This window comes from Chrysemys picta, chromosome 20 (assembly GCF_011386835.1).
Source record: "Chrysemys picta bellii isolate R12L10 chromosome 20, ASM1138683v2, whole genome shotgun sequence".
Classification (NCBI taxonomy): domain Eukaryota; kingdom Metazoa; phylum Chordata; order Testudines; family Emydidae; genus Chrysemys; species Chrysemys picta.
Window position 1 is genome coordinate 22,252,386 of NC_088810.1, and position 15,478 is coordinate 22,267,863.

At 51.1% G+C, this 15,478-nt stretch overlaps 1 protein-coding gene across 1 annotated transcript; it reads left to right on the forward strand.

Annotated features, from left to right (window-relative positions):
- The first annotated feature begins 554 nt into the window (after nucleotides 1-554).
- On the forward strand, nucleotides 555-14,586 carry LOC101949392 (CD48 antigen). Its single transcript, XM_065573601.1, is given in 5 exon segments — nucleotides 555-884; nucleotides 6,386-6,706; nucleotides 8,520-8,692; nucleotides 8,903-8,996; nucleotides 9,962-14,586. Coding segments are annotated over 5 exon segments (750 nt in total). The 5' UTR covers nucleotides 555-817; the 3' UTR covers nucleotides 10,057-14,586.
- The last annotated feature ends 892 nt before the right edge of the window (nucleotides 14,587-15,478 follow it).

The following is a 15,478-nucleotide window of genomic DNA, read 5'->3' on the forward strand; positions in this document are numbered from 1 at the left end:
AATGAAATTCAGTCACATGGATCTTCATGACACAATATTGAAAGACTGAATACAACATGTACTTCCAAATGGAGAGATCGCACTATGTATTTTTCTAACATTGATGACTACTAACTGTTTTGCAGAATGCTCTTTCTCAGCTGAAAAGAATAAAAAACCCTCAGAGAACAACAATGTGTCAAGACAGACTTGATTCACTTTCCCTATTGTGTATGGCAGCGGACATGTTTCGTCGAGTCAGCTTCGATGAACTTATCCAGAATTTTGCAATCAGAAAATCTAGAAAGAAGCTATTTTAATTTCAGCATACATGTAAGTTTTGTGTCATTTCGAAAAATAAAATTTTATTTTACGGTAGAGTATTGTTTTTATTTTGAATTACATATGGGGGCACCATAACCTTTTCAGTGCTTAGGGCCTCTAAAGGTCTTAATCCGACCCTGATTGTGCTAGATTCTGCGCAGTAGCCTATGCCTAAAATGCTGTGTTCATACACTGTTGACTGCATCTTGGCTCAAAGGAAGTGGGTTTTGTGACAAATTGTCACACGCTGCAGAAAGGGAAGTTCAACTGTTCTTGCGATACGTTGAAAATCCGGCCACACCTGTCGCATTACGCTTTCTCGGTAAAGTAACTGTTTTCAAATCGACTGGCCTGTCTCTCATTTACATCAAGCCCTTTTTATCCCAGTGTAACGGGGACTTAATGCAGGTGTACTGTAATTTGGTCCCATATAAAGGCCCTTTTACACGGCTGGTGTAAGTGAGAATCAGGTCCTTTGACAACGTAACTTGATTAGAGGATTTCGATTGCCGCGATGCTGGGGAAGATGGCGGTAGCAGTTGCAACCTTTGCGTGCCTCGTGGTGCTCAGCAGCTTACAAGGTAAGACGAACATTTTGTGTTTTCTCTTGAAAAAGGCGCTTGCTTCACATTCCTCTTCCAGCCATCCTGGCACTTCTCTTTATGTCTCTAAGGCTGATCCTTCGCAGTGGGCAGGTGCTGTTCTAATGTAAGTTCTTTTGCGGAGCTGTCGCTCCCAAACCCCTCCACCCGTTTTGGAGCTGGGTTACAGATCTGGGCTGTGTGTGCACGCGTGTAGTGATTTGATTCTTTCTCAAACTCCCCTGCCTTGTGCGAGATAAGTTTTATCTTGGAGGGCTGGAGGTGGGGGAAAGGATATTGTTGGTTCCCTTTAGCTTCTGGCTGTAGAAGTGACTAAGATATTGACAATCTGAGGAAGGGGAAAATGTGTTGGGACTTTTCAAAAACTTCCCATCAAAATTTCTCATCCGAATTTGAAATTCTGATCTAGTGTTTTGCCGACATTTCTTTGCTAAGTGGAGCACGGCTGCCTTGTTCCTTTCAAGTTACAGTTTTCAGGCTCATCACAAGAACAGGCTTAGAAACTTATTTTTTGTTTTGTTTTTTAAATGAAAGCTCATTTTTTCCATCACAGAGACCAAAGCCAAGGGGCTCGCACGAGTCTCTGCATCAAAGCTCCAGAGAGATTGTTAGAACTCATTAACTGTAGTTAGCTGGGGTGCTGGACCACTGACATTTCCTTACCCTGCCTAGTCTTTGTTCACGGAAGTCAGTTAGAACCGCGCCCATGTATCAAAGGGCGGAAACTAACCCCAGCCCACAGACTAGAAAGCTCCAGAGAAAGATTCCAGAGTATTTGAGTCTCCAAGGATCTAGAAGCTCATCATTTTTTTTATCATTGACAACATTTGTTCCTGCACGCACTGAAATTAGAGCCATCAAAACCCACATTTCTGATCAGAAAGGGTTGTTTTTTCCTCTTGCGTACAGCATTACAGAAGTGACCAGGGGAATCAGACAGGGGATTGTTCTACTTACTCTGAAATAGGGATTCCGTTGTTGTCAACTCTTGTGAGTTTGTTGTGAGTCTTGGTATTTTTCTAAAAATCCCCAGCTGCTGGAGCCCTGTGATTATGTGAGAATCTCACTTTTTTTTAAATAAAATCAAAGCTAAGTTTCTAGCCCTGGAGAAAAGCTTGAAAACATGATCCATAAATGTTCTAAACCCAGCAGGCACATAAAAAAGAACCCCAAATTAATATTTTAAAAAAGACAATCTCATGTGGGAGGGACCTCCTTCATGATTTTGGGAGGCACAGGGTTGGCAATATGGCGGTGGCAGCGGGGGGGAGTTGAAAGTCCCAACTTAGTAGAGGCATGTCAGTGCTTTCAATGCTGGTTTAACAGGTAGTGTATTTACTAATCCTTGTGTCATCCATTAAGTGTCTATGGCAGGGGTCGGCAAACTTTTTGGCCTTAGGGCCGCATCTGGGTATGGAAATTGTATGGTGGGCCATGAATGCCCGGTGTGGGAGGGGGACTCTATAGGGTGTAGCATGGAGGGGGGGCAGCTTCTATAAGGGATGTTACCAAGGTGCGGGGAGGGCAGACTCATGGGATGTAGCATGGGGTGGGGGCGGCTCTACACGTAGGGTTACCATACATCCGGATTTTCCCAGACATGTCCGGCTTTTTGGGCCTCAAATCCCTGTCCGGGGGGAAATCCCAAAAAGCCAAACATGTCCGGGAAAATAGGGACATGCAGGGCCGGCGGTGCTGGGCCGGGGGCCGGGGCCGGGCTGGCAGTGCTGGGCCGGGGGCCAGGGCCAGGCGGGCGGTGCTGGGCTGGGGGCCGGGGCCAGGCCGGCGGTGCTGGGCCGGGGGCCGGGGCCAGGGCCGGGCCGGCAGTGCTGGGCCGGGCCGACGGTGCTGCCGGGCCGACAGTGCTGGGCGGGCCGGGGGTGCTCAGCCGGGAGCTGGCCCGGGCCGAGCCAGGCTGGAGACGCTGGGGCTGGGGCCAGGGCCGGCCCCCAGAGGGAGCCGCTCAGTTGGGAGGGGGGTAGACTGGGCCGCGCCTCCTCCCCTGCCCCCGCTTCCCGTGAATCAAATGTTCGCGGGAAGCAGGGGAGGGGGCGGAGTTGGGGCGGGGACTTTGGGGAAGGGGTGGAGTTGGGGCGGGGGTGTGGGCGGGGGCGGGGCCCCGTGGAGCGTCCTCTTTTTGGACACTCAAAATATGGTAACCCTATCTACACGGGTGGTAGTGGGGACTCGTAGGGGCCTTGCCGGCAATGACACCAAGGTGACCGTAACAGGCACTGCCACGGGTAGAGGCACCCTAGGTGGGATGGGTGAGGCCCCTGGACGATTTGAAGGCTCTCGAGAGTGGGGCCGTAGGAGACCGGGAGGGGATTGGGCGTGCTGTCGCATGGGGTGGGGGGGCTGCCACATAGGGGCAAGGTTCCGATCCCAGAAACAGTGCGGTGAAGTTGCACCTGTGCAGTGTGGCTCTGCGTGCTCATCAAGGAAATTGTGAGTCAGGGGCTGGGGAGCGCCACGTGGGAGGAGAGGGGCAAGCCCCCAACCCCACCCCCCAGCAGGAACGCCGGGCAGGCAGAGCAGCGCAAGCCCCTGACCCCGTTCCCTGGCGGGAACTCAAGGGCCAGATAAATATATCTAATGGGCCAGAAGCGGCTGGGACAGAGCTTAAAAAGGAAACTGTCCCGGCCAAACGGGGACATATGGTCACCCTATCTCCAGGCAAGTGGGTCCTGAGGGAGTCTGGCCAGGGCGGGGGCAGACCCTGGCCTGGCTAATCGCACCACTCCTGAGAGGCCAGAGTGATTCCCCGCCCTGGCACTGGACTGGCTCCGGCCGCGCTGCCTGCTCAGCCGGACAGACACCGTCCCCTTCCAGCAGGGCCGGTGAGTGGCCAGGGGGCAGCGTGTGAGGGAGTGGGTCTCTGGAGGTGTGTGTAGGTGGGGAGGGGGGCTGCTGGGCAGTGCGGGGTATCGTGCGGGAGGTCTGTGTGTCGGGATGCTGGGCAGTGGGGGATCTGAGTGGGGTGCTGTGTAGTTGTGGTGGTGGGCTGTGGGGAAGTGCATTGGGTAGTAGTGATGTGGCTGTGGGGGCGGGCTGGGGAATGGTGGTGATGTGCAGGCCACTGTGCGTTTGTGATGGAGGGTCTGTGTGGGGGTCTACTGGGCATAGCAGTTCCGGGGGGACGCTGGGCATAGGGAGTCGAGGGGGTGGTGGGTGAGGCGGCTGTGTGGCGCGGCATGGGCCCGCCCCCGAGGGGAAGGGGCATGCTGGCAGCATAGGGTCGGGCAGGCCACTATGCGTCTGGCAACTGCCGGTTTGTAAATAGTGCCCTCGCACTGCGCTGGGCGGAGAGGGGCCGCCCCTGCCATGCCATGCCCCATTGCCCCTGGCTGGCCCCTGGCTCTGGGGACTGACCTCCCCACACCATGCTCATTGCCTCTATGGGGGCCCACAAATATGTTTGGCGCTGAGCCCACAAAAGGTTAATCCAGCCCTGCATGTGTCACTCACGAAAATGCTCTTTCCGTGATTAAAAAAAACCCAACTCCCTCAAAAGACGAAATGGTCTCTGAGAAAGGAAATGATGGGACAGGAAGTGGCTCAGCATAAAGCAGCCTCTCCTGCTAATTCTGGGTGATTTGTAGATGGGTTGGGTGGGTGGAACAGGAAATGTAAAGGGTGAGACCATCGTATGTTGGTTATTGATTAGGTCCCCAGAGAACAAATTAGGGGCAGGAGAGAAAATAAAAATGGGTGCAATCTAAGCCCACACTGGAAATAAAAACAATACTTTGCATTTCTGTAGCAACTTTACTTACCAAGGAGCAAAGAAATCCGACCTCAACTGAACCTTACCACAGCGATCTCTGGGAATTCGCTGGGAATCGTTATACAGAGGGGGAAACTGAGGCCCGGAGTGAGGAAGTGACCTGTCCAAAGTCAGTGAGTCGGTGACAGCGCTGTCAGGGTGTAGCCAAACTCAGCAGGATCCACCTGCTAGAGCACATGAGGAAAATATGGTGCATCAGTTAAATCTCCCCTGGCAGGAAGAATATCCTGTCCCATCCTTGCTGCTTCATTGCAGCCGTGGTACTTTGTGGGGACTCCCCTCGGGATGAACGGCTGCTGTGCATCATGGGAGATGTAGGCTGGAGGAGAACAGGGGTGTGAGGTTCTGCACTAGCCCAGGTGGACACAGATGAAGGGCGAAACATTCCGTTTGGATTTGCCCGCGCACCAAAGAAATAGTTCAGACAAAATCAACATTTTTCCCGTGGAAAACGTCATTTTTTGCAGAAACCACATTTGCCGTTTAATCCCCCACGGATATTTCTAGGACCTCACTGCCCAAGTTACCCCAATAATTTCAACATAAGAGAGCAGCATGGCAGACTCCTGCCCCTGGAGATGAACAGCCCACGCCCACTCCTGAATGCCGGTTTGGGGCACTGACCCCAAGAAATGGGCATCCCCCTCATGCCAGTCTCCCTGATCTCTGCACTTGAGGGACAGGCCAGTGTCCTTTCATTTAGCTGGGCAGACCTCATTTGGCCTGCGTCTCCCCAGCGACACCTGCCCCAGGGATCTCCGTTTCCTTTAGTGGTCGGTTCTCTAAATGACGCTTCTTCCCTTCCTTGCCCTTTTCTTTGCTTCTTCTTGCTCTTCCTTTCATTTCTCCCGTTGTGGGTCACTTGCATTTGTGCTAGCTCACACCTCTGGGCAGGTTGTACCCCCGGGCCCATAGTTAGCTCAGGCGTTAACTCGAATTTCCACCAATGTACTAGACAATCTTGTATACATTTGTCCTCGCTGATACCAAAGTCACAATGCTCTGCTTGCTCCAGGCCCCCTTGGATACCGTCAGGCCCTTGTGCTTATTATATTGTTGTTGGGAAATAAATGGTCAACAAGCTTTTTAAGTACAAATATCAGAGTGGTTCAAGACCTAGTGGCCCCCAAGCAAGGCTCCATTTCACTAGGGACTTACAACACAACAATACCTAGAGATAGGGTTCTTTACAGCTGTAGATCTGTGATACTGGGTCCGGACACCCAAAGGGGAAGAACAGGTTAAGCCCCAAAAAGGAGCCACTGAACCAACTGATTGCACGGTGTATTGTTGTACTATGGGAGTATATTGAGTAAGGGCTTTTGTGAAAGCTTGTGATAGTCTGAACTTGATGGTCATTATGCGATATGTATACGGACTGTGGTTAAACCGGACTCAAGGAACGCTCCATTGTAGAACAATACAGCATGCAATCAGTTGGTTCCATTGCTCATTTTGGGGGGCCTAAATCTTCTATTCTCCCCTGGAGGGGGGCAGTCTGGAACCTGATTGTCACAAGAGCTCAAAGTCCTTCACAAAAGAGAGTGAATGGCATTATCCCCATTTTACGGGGGAAACTGAGGCACAGCGAGGGGCATTTGCGCTAGCGTGTCCCAGTTCACCCAACAACTATGAGTAATTAATGCTTGTTCCTTTGCTTCCCATTGCAACCCTGATTTTTGTCTGTTGACAGCTTACGAGGACAAAGAGGTGCCACGCAGTCAGGTGAATGGGACTGTCGGTGGCACGGTGTATCTAAACCCCAAACTGTCAGTCCCAAAGCAATACAAGCAGATCACCTGGCGGTTTAACACCACCCAAAAGATCCTGATTAAAAAATGGGGTCAGTCAGAGTCTTACCCCAGTGACTATTTTCGTAATAAACTGCATTACCACGAGAATCACATGCTGGAAATTAACCAGCTGGAGAAGAAAGACAGCAGCACCTACCGGATGGAAGTGGAAGACAACCAAAGCCAGGAGACAAATGAATTATTCCGACTGGACGTGTACGGTGAGTCGGGAGCAGCCTCTTCGCACAGGGTCAGGGATGGTGAGGTTCAGGGAGCTAGAAGGGCCCTGATAATGCACCCTCCTCTCTCCCCACCCTGAAACGCCCACAAGGCAGGGGAAGGAGCAGCTAACAGCCTGGATGGGCCAAAGAGGCTCCCAGGAAATGGGCCAGACCCTCAGCTCAGGTTCTGGGTCCAATTCTCCATTGCCAGAGCTGCTCTTTCTGGAATCTTTGTGACTGGGGCTTTAAGGGGAGGGGTCAGGTACCGACCTTAATGTCATTCCTGTTTTGGGACCTCCCACAATGGACCAAATGGGAACAGAGGCAAAAGCAGATTGCTGCCCTGCTGGCAGAAGGGGGGTAATGGAGCCACCCAGACGTCTTCAGGGAACAGCTACACACACATCAGAAAGCAGGGGAGACCAGCTAGTGAGCGCCAGGAAGGCCTCTGGGGGAGGGGACTCCATAAAAGAAAGGAGTTGATAACCCTCCAGGCTAAGCTGGTAAGGGCCAGGAAGGATGGTCTTGTAGCCAAGGCATTGGACTGACACCCAGGAGATTTGGTTTAGTCACTTAGGCCAATGTTTCCAAAAATGACTAAGGATTTGGGATGCCCCATTTTCTGGGCACACTTTAAAGGGACCTGATTTTCAGAAAGTGTTGAGCATCTGGGCTCTGAAAATCGGGCTCCTACAGGGGATCCAGAATTGCGGGACACACAGTCACTAGTCACGTTTCAAAGTCTTGGCTTAAGGCCTTGGCCAGGGGTCTCTCTGTGCTTCAGGTGTGAGGATATGGTCACTGAGTCCTGAGAGGTCCTGGGGTGATGGAGGCTAAACACCCAGACAGAGCCCAGGGTCACATGCACTCTGCTAGGTGAGTGGGGGGATACACAGGGAATTTGGTACTGTTAATCTAATGTCTGTGATTCAAACAAGGGGTGCATTTCATGACCCCCAAAATGCTGAAGGAAAACGATGACATCTGGAAAACAGGCTCTCCAATGGGAAACTTTTTAATGAGCTTATTCTAGTTAGCTTATCAAAGGGAAGGTTAAAAGGTGACTCGCTCTTAAAGCAGTACCGACACACAGAGAAGATCGTGAAGAGCCCTCTCTTATCAATCTAGCAGATAAAGGTAGAACAAGATCCACTGGCTGAAAGTTGAAGCTAGAAGAAAGTTTCGTCTCATTTTGTGTTTGCATTTAACAGGGATGGAAATGAACCATTGACACAGCTCACCAAGGCATATGGTGGATTCTCCATCACTTGAGGTCTCCACATCATGGTTGGACCCTCTTTCTAAACGATACGCTCTCATCCAGCCACAGGTCAATGGGCTGGAAGCAGGCGCCATTGGGTGAAATTGTCCGATCTGCATTACACAGGAAGTCCGACTAGATGAGCATCATTCATAGATTCCAAGGCCAGAAGGAACCATTGTGGTCATGTAGCCTGACCTCCTGGATAACACAGGCCGGAGACCTGCCACAAAACAATTCCTAGAGCCGATCTTCTAGAACAATGTCCCATCTTGATTTTAAAATTGTCAGTGATGGAGAATGCACCACGCCCCTTGGTAAATTGTTCCAATGGTCAATTTCTCTCACCGTTAAAATTTTATGCCTTATTTGCAGTCTTAATTTGTCTAGTTAATAGACCCTTCTGTATAAAATCTATATAGGCAACATCCCCAGCTGGTATAAATCACTTTCATTGGAGCCCCACCCGTTTACATCATCTGAGGATCTGGCGCAGGGTTAGATCTGTCACAGTTTGGCCTGTTGTTGAATTTCTCTTTTCTCTATTTCCAGAGCCCGTCCCTAAGCCCAGTGTGAAGGTCACTATCAGGGTCAACAAAGATGGATGGTGCAATGTCACCCTGGTGTGCATTGTGGATGCCACCCAAGTGACCTACCGCTGGTGCAAGAATGAAAAGGATTTAGTGGGCAAAAATAGCAGCACACTGGACCAGGGCCAGCTCTAGGCACCAGCGTTCCAAGCATGTGCTTGGGGCGGCACTTTTCAAGGGGCGGCACCCCGGCCCTTTGGGGGCGGCTCTTTTTAAGGGGCAGTGGCTCTATGGCTTTTATTTTTTTTTTGCTTCGTCGGTGGCACTCTGCCCCCCCCCCTTTTTTTTTTTGCTTGGGATGGCAAAAAACCTGGAGCTGGCCCTGCACTGGACGTTGCGTTAAAGTCAGAAAGTGATGTGTCTTACAAATGCATCATCAGCAACCCCATCAGCAATGAGACAGGCTTCATCAATTACAGAAGCCTTTGCTCATGGGATGGTATTTGGTAACATTCACTTTGCATTCATTTCTCTTGCTGTGTCTATCTGGCTGTAGAGGCTACCTCTGCAGCCACTCGGGTTAGGTCTCCATTGAAGCAGGGCAGCCGTGGTTCTGGTGACTCTTGAAGGAGAGTCTCGTTCGCTGGTCCCCAGTGTGTATTTCCCCCACAGGGGACCCCAGAGCACTCTTCTGCTGACCTGCCCTGGGCTGTGAGTTGCTGGTGAAGCTGCAGCCACCGTGGGGCTAGGTTGGCAACGCCGTGCTGCTGGGAGTGTCACGTGTTGGATGACGGATCCTGGCCACGCGGCGTGATGCTGCCCAGGGATGGAAGGGCCGTGTGTGCCTGTGACACAGGAGAGCCACCTGCTGCTGCTGTGATGGGCTGAGTTCAAGGGGTCGAGGCCAGTGCTTTGGAGCTAGAAGTTGTGGGGACAGTCCCTGGCGATGGCCCGACCAAGCGGGGCCATTAGAGGCACCAGTGCAGGGTGTGGTGTCTGCGTTAGCACAAGGTACAAAGTGATGCAGCGGGGGGCTCCCTGGGGAAGGCGCAGTGCAGACTGTGTGTTCTAGGGGGATCCCAGAGGATTAGCCACAAGGACGGTGCCATTGCAGCCTGGCACTGGGTTCTGGAGCCAGCAGTGAGGTTCTAGGAGCCTGTGTCGATAACTGGGGGATCCTCTGAGAAACATCATCCTGGTGATTGAAGCAGCAGGGGGGCTCTCTCTGCACCCACGGGAGGACATGGGGGGCGGAGCACTCAGGCCAGGGACAGGGCTGTTTTCCCTGCATTTCGTTGGGCATCCTCTCCTTGCTCCCCTCTCCTTCGACCCCTGCTCATCCTTGCCCCCAAGTTCTACCCCCTCCTGTGGGTTTTCCATGGCAGGGGCGAGACAGCCCATGTGTAGTATTGTTAATAAATAGCCGGCGCGGCCTATAAATAACAGGCTCTTGTCTTGTTTCAGAGAAAAACTCAGCTGTGCCCTTGTCCCTGGCTCGGAAGACGGCCGATTCCATCCTGGCGTTTGGATTTCTCCTCCTCGTCCATAACTGGGTCTAAGGCTGTGTCAAGGCTGGATCCCCACTTTGAACTTTAGGGTACAAATGTAGGGGCCTGCATGAAAACTTCTAAGCTTAACTATCAGCTTAGCTCTGGTCCGCTGCCACCATTTCCCAATTTTTCCCGCCCTGGGAAGCACTGAGAAACCTTTCACCAATTCCCTGGTGAATACAGATCCAAACCCCTTGGATTTTAAAACAAGCAGAAATTACCCATTCCCCCTCCTTCCTCCCACCAACTCCTGGTGAATCAAGATCCAAACCCCTTGGATCTTAAAACAAGGAAAAATCAATCAGGTTCTAAAAAGAAAGCTTTTAATTAAAGAAAAAAAAGTAAAAATCATCTCTGTAAAATCAGTATGGAAATTAACCTTACAGGGTAATCAAACTTAAAGAGCTCAGAGGACTCCCCTCTAGTCTCAGGTTCAAAGTACAGCAAACAAAGATAAACACTCTAGTAAAAGGTACATTTACAAGTTGAGAAAACAAAGGAAAACTAACACGCCTTGCCTGGCTATTTACTTACAAGTTTGAAATAGGAGAGACTTGTTTATAAAGATGTGGAGAACCTGGATTGATGTCTGGTCCCTCTCAGTCCCGAGAACGAACACCTCACAAACAAAGAACACAAACAAAAGCCTTCCCCTCCCCCAAGATTTGAAAGTATCTTGTCCCCTTATTGGTCCTTTAGGTCAGATGCCAGCCAGGTTACCTGAGCTTCTTAACCCTTTACAGGGAAAAGGATTTTGGAGTCTCTGGCCAGGAGGGATTTTATAGTACTGTACACAGGACAGCTGTTACCCTTCCCTTTATAGTTATGACAGGCTGTCATTCCCGTGGAAGCCAAGGGAACGCAACGAACCCCTCGATTGTCTCCACCTGGTCAGAGGCGGCTCTATGGTTTTTGCCGCCCCAAGCATGGCAGTCAGACGGCTTTTGGCGACACGCCTGCGGGTGGTCCACTGGTCACGCGGATTCGGCGGCATGCCTGTGGGAGGTCCGCCGGTGCCGCGCCTTCAGCGTCCCCGCCGCCGAATTGCCGCTGAAACCGCGGGACCGGCGGACCTCCCGCTGGCATGCCGCCGAAAGCAACCTGACTGCCGCCCTCACAGCGACCGGCAGGCCGCCCCCCGCAGCTTGCCGCCCCAGGCACGCACTTGCTGCGCTGGTGCCTGGAGCCGCCCCAGCGCCTGGTGAAACACACAAAACTAAAATGAACTCCTGAAATAGCCGCGTTTGACAGCAATCCACCATCTTGCCAACACACTGGAGATTGAACCAGGGACTTAGAGAACTGAGAGGAAGATGATGTTGCGGAGACAAGGGCCAGTACTTGGGTGCTATAATAGACTCACCTCTGCAGGTGCGGGGGAAAGGGTCCTGGCTGTTTACTGGATAAGAACAAAGGCCCTAAATCAGTTTAATTTCAGGCTATTTATTCCTTTGTTTGTTGGGCTCTGGAGAATCCAGTTTAAAAGCGCAGCCGCTCCAGGTTGTGGGCACAGTTGCCAACTTTCACGTGGTAAATAAGCCCCCCGACTTTCACAATAAGCCCAAAATCCAGCTAATCCCATTTCAAAACAAGCCAATCCCTAAGTACCCCAACACTCTGTGTCACTAGGTTCCCTCCTCCCCCCCCACCCCGCGTGCAGTCTGGGACTGTGGTGGGCCCACTCATAGAAGCCAACTTCCCTGGTGCTATTGGGTGCTTGCCCCCCCCCCCCCGTCCTTGGCCCCGCCCCAACTCCACCCTTTCCCTACCCCTGCCCCTCCCCATTCCAACCCCTTCCCCAAAGTCCCTGCCCCAACTCTGCCCTCTCCCTGCCCCTATTGGACCCCTTCCCCAAATCCCGGCCCCAGCCCTGCCTCTTCCCTGAGCGCGCTGCGTTCCCCCTCCTCACCTCTCCCTCCCAGCGCTTGCTGCGCGAAACAGCTGTTGTGCGGCGCAAGCTCTGGGAGCTAAGGGGGGAAAAGCGGGCACACTGCATACGCAGGGGCGGAGGCGGAGTGGAGGTGGAGGTGAGCTGGGGGGGACGGCAGGGCGGGGAGCTGCTGGTGGGTGCAGAGCACCCACCAATTTTTCCCTGTGGGTGCTCCAGCCCCAGAGGTGTTACAGCCTGAGGGATTTTGCATAACAACCCCGCACTGTTCTGAGTACCCGGAGAGGCTGTGGCCTCCCTTCCTGGAGGGAATTGCACATACAAGTCAGAGCTGCAGGAGAGCTGGTCTCTCTCACCATCAGAAATGGGTCCAATAAAAGAGAGTACCTCCCTCTCTCTTGTCTCTCACGCAGCCTTGTCCCTGGCACTCAGCGATACATAAACTTAATTCAAGAAGGTTAACCTGTATTCAGTAAGGTTTGTCCAGGAAGTTGCCACACCTGTGACAAATTATGAGGGACCTGGGAGAAAGGAAACAGCTGGGAGGTCAGGGCAAGGCTCCCCTCTCTTCCCAACTGGGGATGAGCTGGGAGAAGGGGACAAACATACTTCCTCCCAGCAGGGGAGAGCCGCAGACTCCTGTTTGAAGGAGAGAGGTAACGACTGCCTGAATTAACCTGCTCCAGGAGGAGGGTGGAGGTTCCTGCCGCAAGGAGAGACTGAGGGGTAGCCCAGGCTGGGAACAGGGCTCAGGAGGTGGGCTTCAGAGCAACCCCAAATGCCAGGAGAATCTCTGCTTTATTAAAGATGTTTGTTCTGGACTATTTGGCACCAGCTTTTATTAGTAAATTCACTCCATAGTGAATAATATTGAGTCAAGAGGCCTGAAGTGGAGTTACTGGGTTCCTGAGAAGGGAAACTGAGGCAGGGAATGCCACCTTTAGCCAGAAGTGGGTGATGCTGCCAGGCAGTCACACCCTGTGACAGTAACAAAAGGGGCAGAAGCATGAAAGAAAGTGTGAGTAGGAAACAAACAAATACTTATGGCACCACCGTGACATTGGCAGCTTAGCCCACAACTCACGCGGCTTGCTTGTTGCTAGGGTGACCAGACAGCAAATGTGAAAAATCGGGACAGTGGGTGGAGGGTAATAGGAGCCTATATAAGAAAAAGACCCAAAAATTGGGACTGTCCCTATAAAATCGGGATATCTGGTCACCTTACTTGTTGCTGTGATACTCTGGGGAAATCTCTCTAATTTATGACTTTGGTGTGAAGTTACGAACTCGCTGTATGTACCTTTACCAAGCTGAAAATGCCATATGGATTGTGCAGCCTTTTGGCGTCTCTGTTGTCCTTTCAACTGCATGTCGGAACAGGAAGGGGTAGGGGCCGTGCCCCAATGGTAGGGGGTCATTTAACTTAAGTGCTCGCCCGTTGAAATGTGATCACGCTCGACAACGGACTGGCTCCAAACTAGGAAAACTAGGTTAGCCGGGGTGAGGTTGCCTGGCAGTGAAGACACCTATTGAGGGTGACAAGGGAGTCACCTGACAGAGGAGACTGGAAGGTTATAAAAAGGGAGGCACTGATCTAGTTGGGGATCACTTTTCCTCAGCTCAAGAAAGATAGGACAGAAGCAATGGAACATGTAGGTGCCTAAGGTGGGAGGGAGCCCTGCCTATCTAACTGCACATAGATGGATCAGGTACTGAATTAGAATCTAGAGTCTCAGCTCTGCCACTGACCTACCTTGGGCAAGTCACTGCGCCGCTCTGTGCCTCAGTTTCCCCTCCTAACTTTGTCTGACTGATTTATGTAAGCTCTGCAGGTCGGGGACAGCCTGGTTATAACACCTAGCACAACAGGGCCCTGGGCGTCCTTGTGGCCTCTCACGTGGCTATCATACTAACAATAACATTGATTGTGAATTTAGACCCTTTTTATTGGCCTCTTTTATTGGTTAGCAGCACTTTACCTATTGCCCTCACCATGTTGGATGCAAATGTTCAATAGCTGGTTTCGATGAGCAGTTTTCAGGAACTGTTCAGTTCCAGCTCTTTCTAATTGACGGTTAGTGACTGGTTGCTAGGTCCCATGGTATCATTTTTGCGCTCGGGTTAGGTACCTGAAACTGACTTAGAGAAGTATCTGGGATGACATTTTAGGTGACTAACCATTTACAGGAAAAGACTAAGAATCTTTCAAGATTAGCAAACATTTTCATAATGACCTGGGAGTTCTCCAAAGAATCACGAATAAGGTAACAGTAAGTCCTCCTGAATGGCAGACAATGCTGCAGAAATAATAGCGTGCAATCATCTAATTAATTAAACTAAAGCAGACTGACCAGGGGAAGAGTTAAGGTTGTATGGACATCAGCAGCGAGAACATTTGCAGGCTTTCTAGTGCAGAGCTGGGTGAAATATTTCAGGCAAATAACTTTTATTTGACCAAAAATGCAGATTTGGGCTGACCAAAACAATTTAGGAATTCTGGTTGATTTTGGTGAATTCTTGCTCAAGAATAAAGAAACTCGGAAAAGTCGGAACAAGTTGTTTCCGAAAGATGTTGTGGAATTTCCCTCAGATTTATTTAAAAAACTCTTTAAAATGTTTTTTAAAAACTCCAAATAAAACAAAACAGTTCAGGGCGTGTGATAAGTTTCATTTGATTCAAAATGATTTTTTTTTAATTTGCTGAAGAAAAAAAAATTGGGGGTCATCAAGTCCAGGTCCCTGCACTGAGGCAGGACCTAATAAACCTAGACAGGTGTTTATCCAACCTGTTCTGATGTATTTTTCCCCACTAAGGAATGCACGTATGGATGCCACACAGACACACTCCTGTCTTTGTTGTTGTTCTGAATTTTCTCAATCAGTTGTGCTCCAAACCTCTTTGTCCTGCTCCTTCCCTATGTGTTTACATATTTAATGCCAGTGGCCCTCCGTTTCTGGTCCTTCCTGGATGCAGGCTGATGCTTAGATAAATACCTGCAAGGTGATGTTTTTTCTCTCTCCTTCTTTCCCTCTGGCAGGGAAGGGGTTACATCGGGGTGCAGACTCTTTGAAGTTGGGGGGGGGGAGGAAAGGAAGCTGTTGGAATGTTCCATTCGCCCTGCAAAGGGAGGGGGATGTGGGGGGAGCTGTTCTATAACACGGTTGTACAAACGAGCCATAAAAATAATCACCAGACTCACAAGGATACATCACTAGACATGAGTGTGCACAAATGTGCACTGAAATTGTGTGTGTGTTGGGGGGGGGTTAATAGATTCCTCTCCTCTTCATCCCCCGCCCCCAGTAGAGATGGTTCAGTCACCTCTTACAGGTGAGACATACCTGGATGCTGACTGCCATGGTAACTGCTCATCATGGGGGAGAGGTTTGACCCTATTAACCCTTAGAATGCTGGTTTGCCCCCAGGCATTTCACACCTTCGGGACCAGCCAGATCCTGAGGGGCCACCAGGGGGCGCTGTGCTGGGGTGCTGGCTTCTGGCCACTGGGAGCACCCGGTCCCTACCTATCTCCCCCCTCCCGC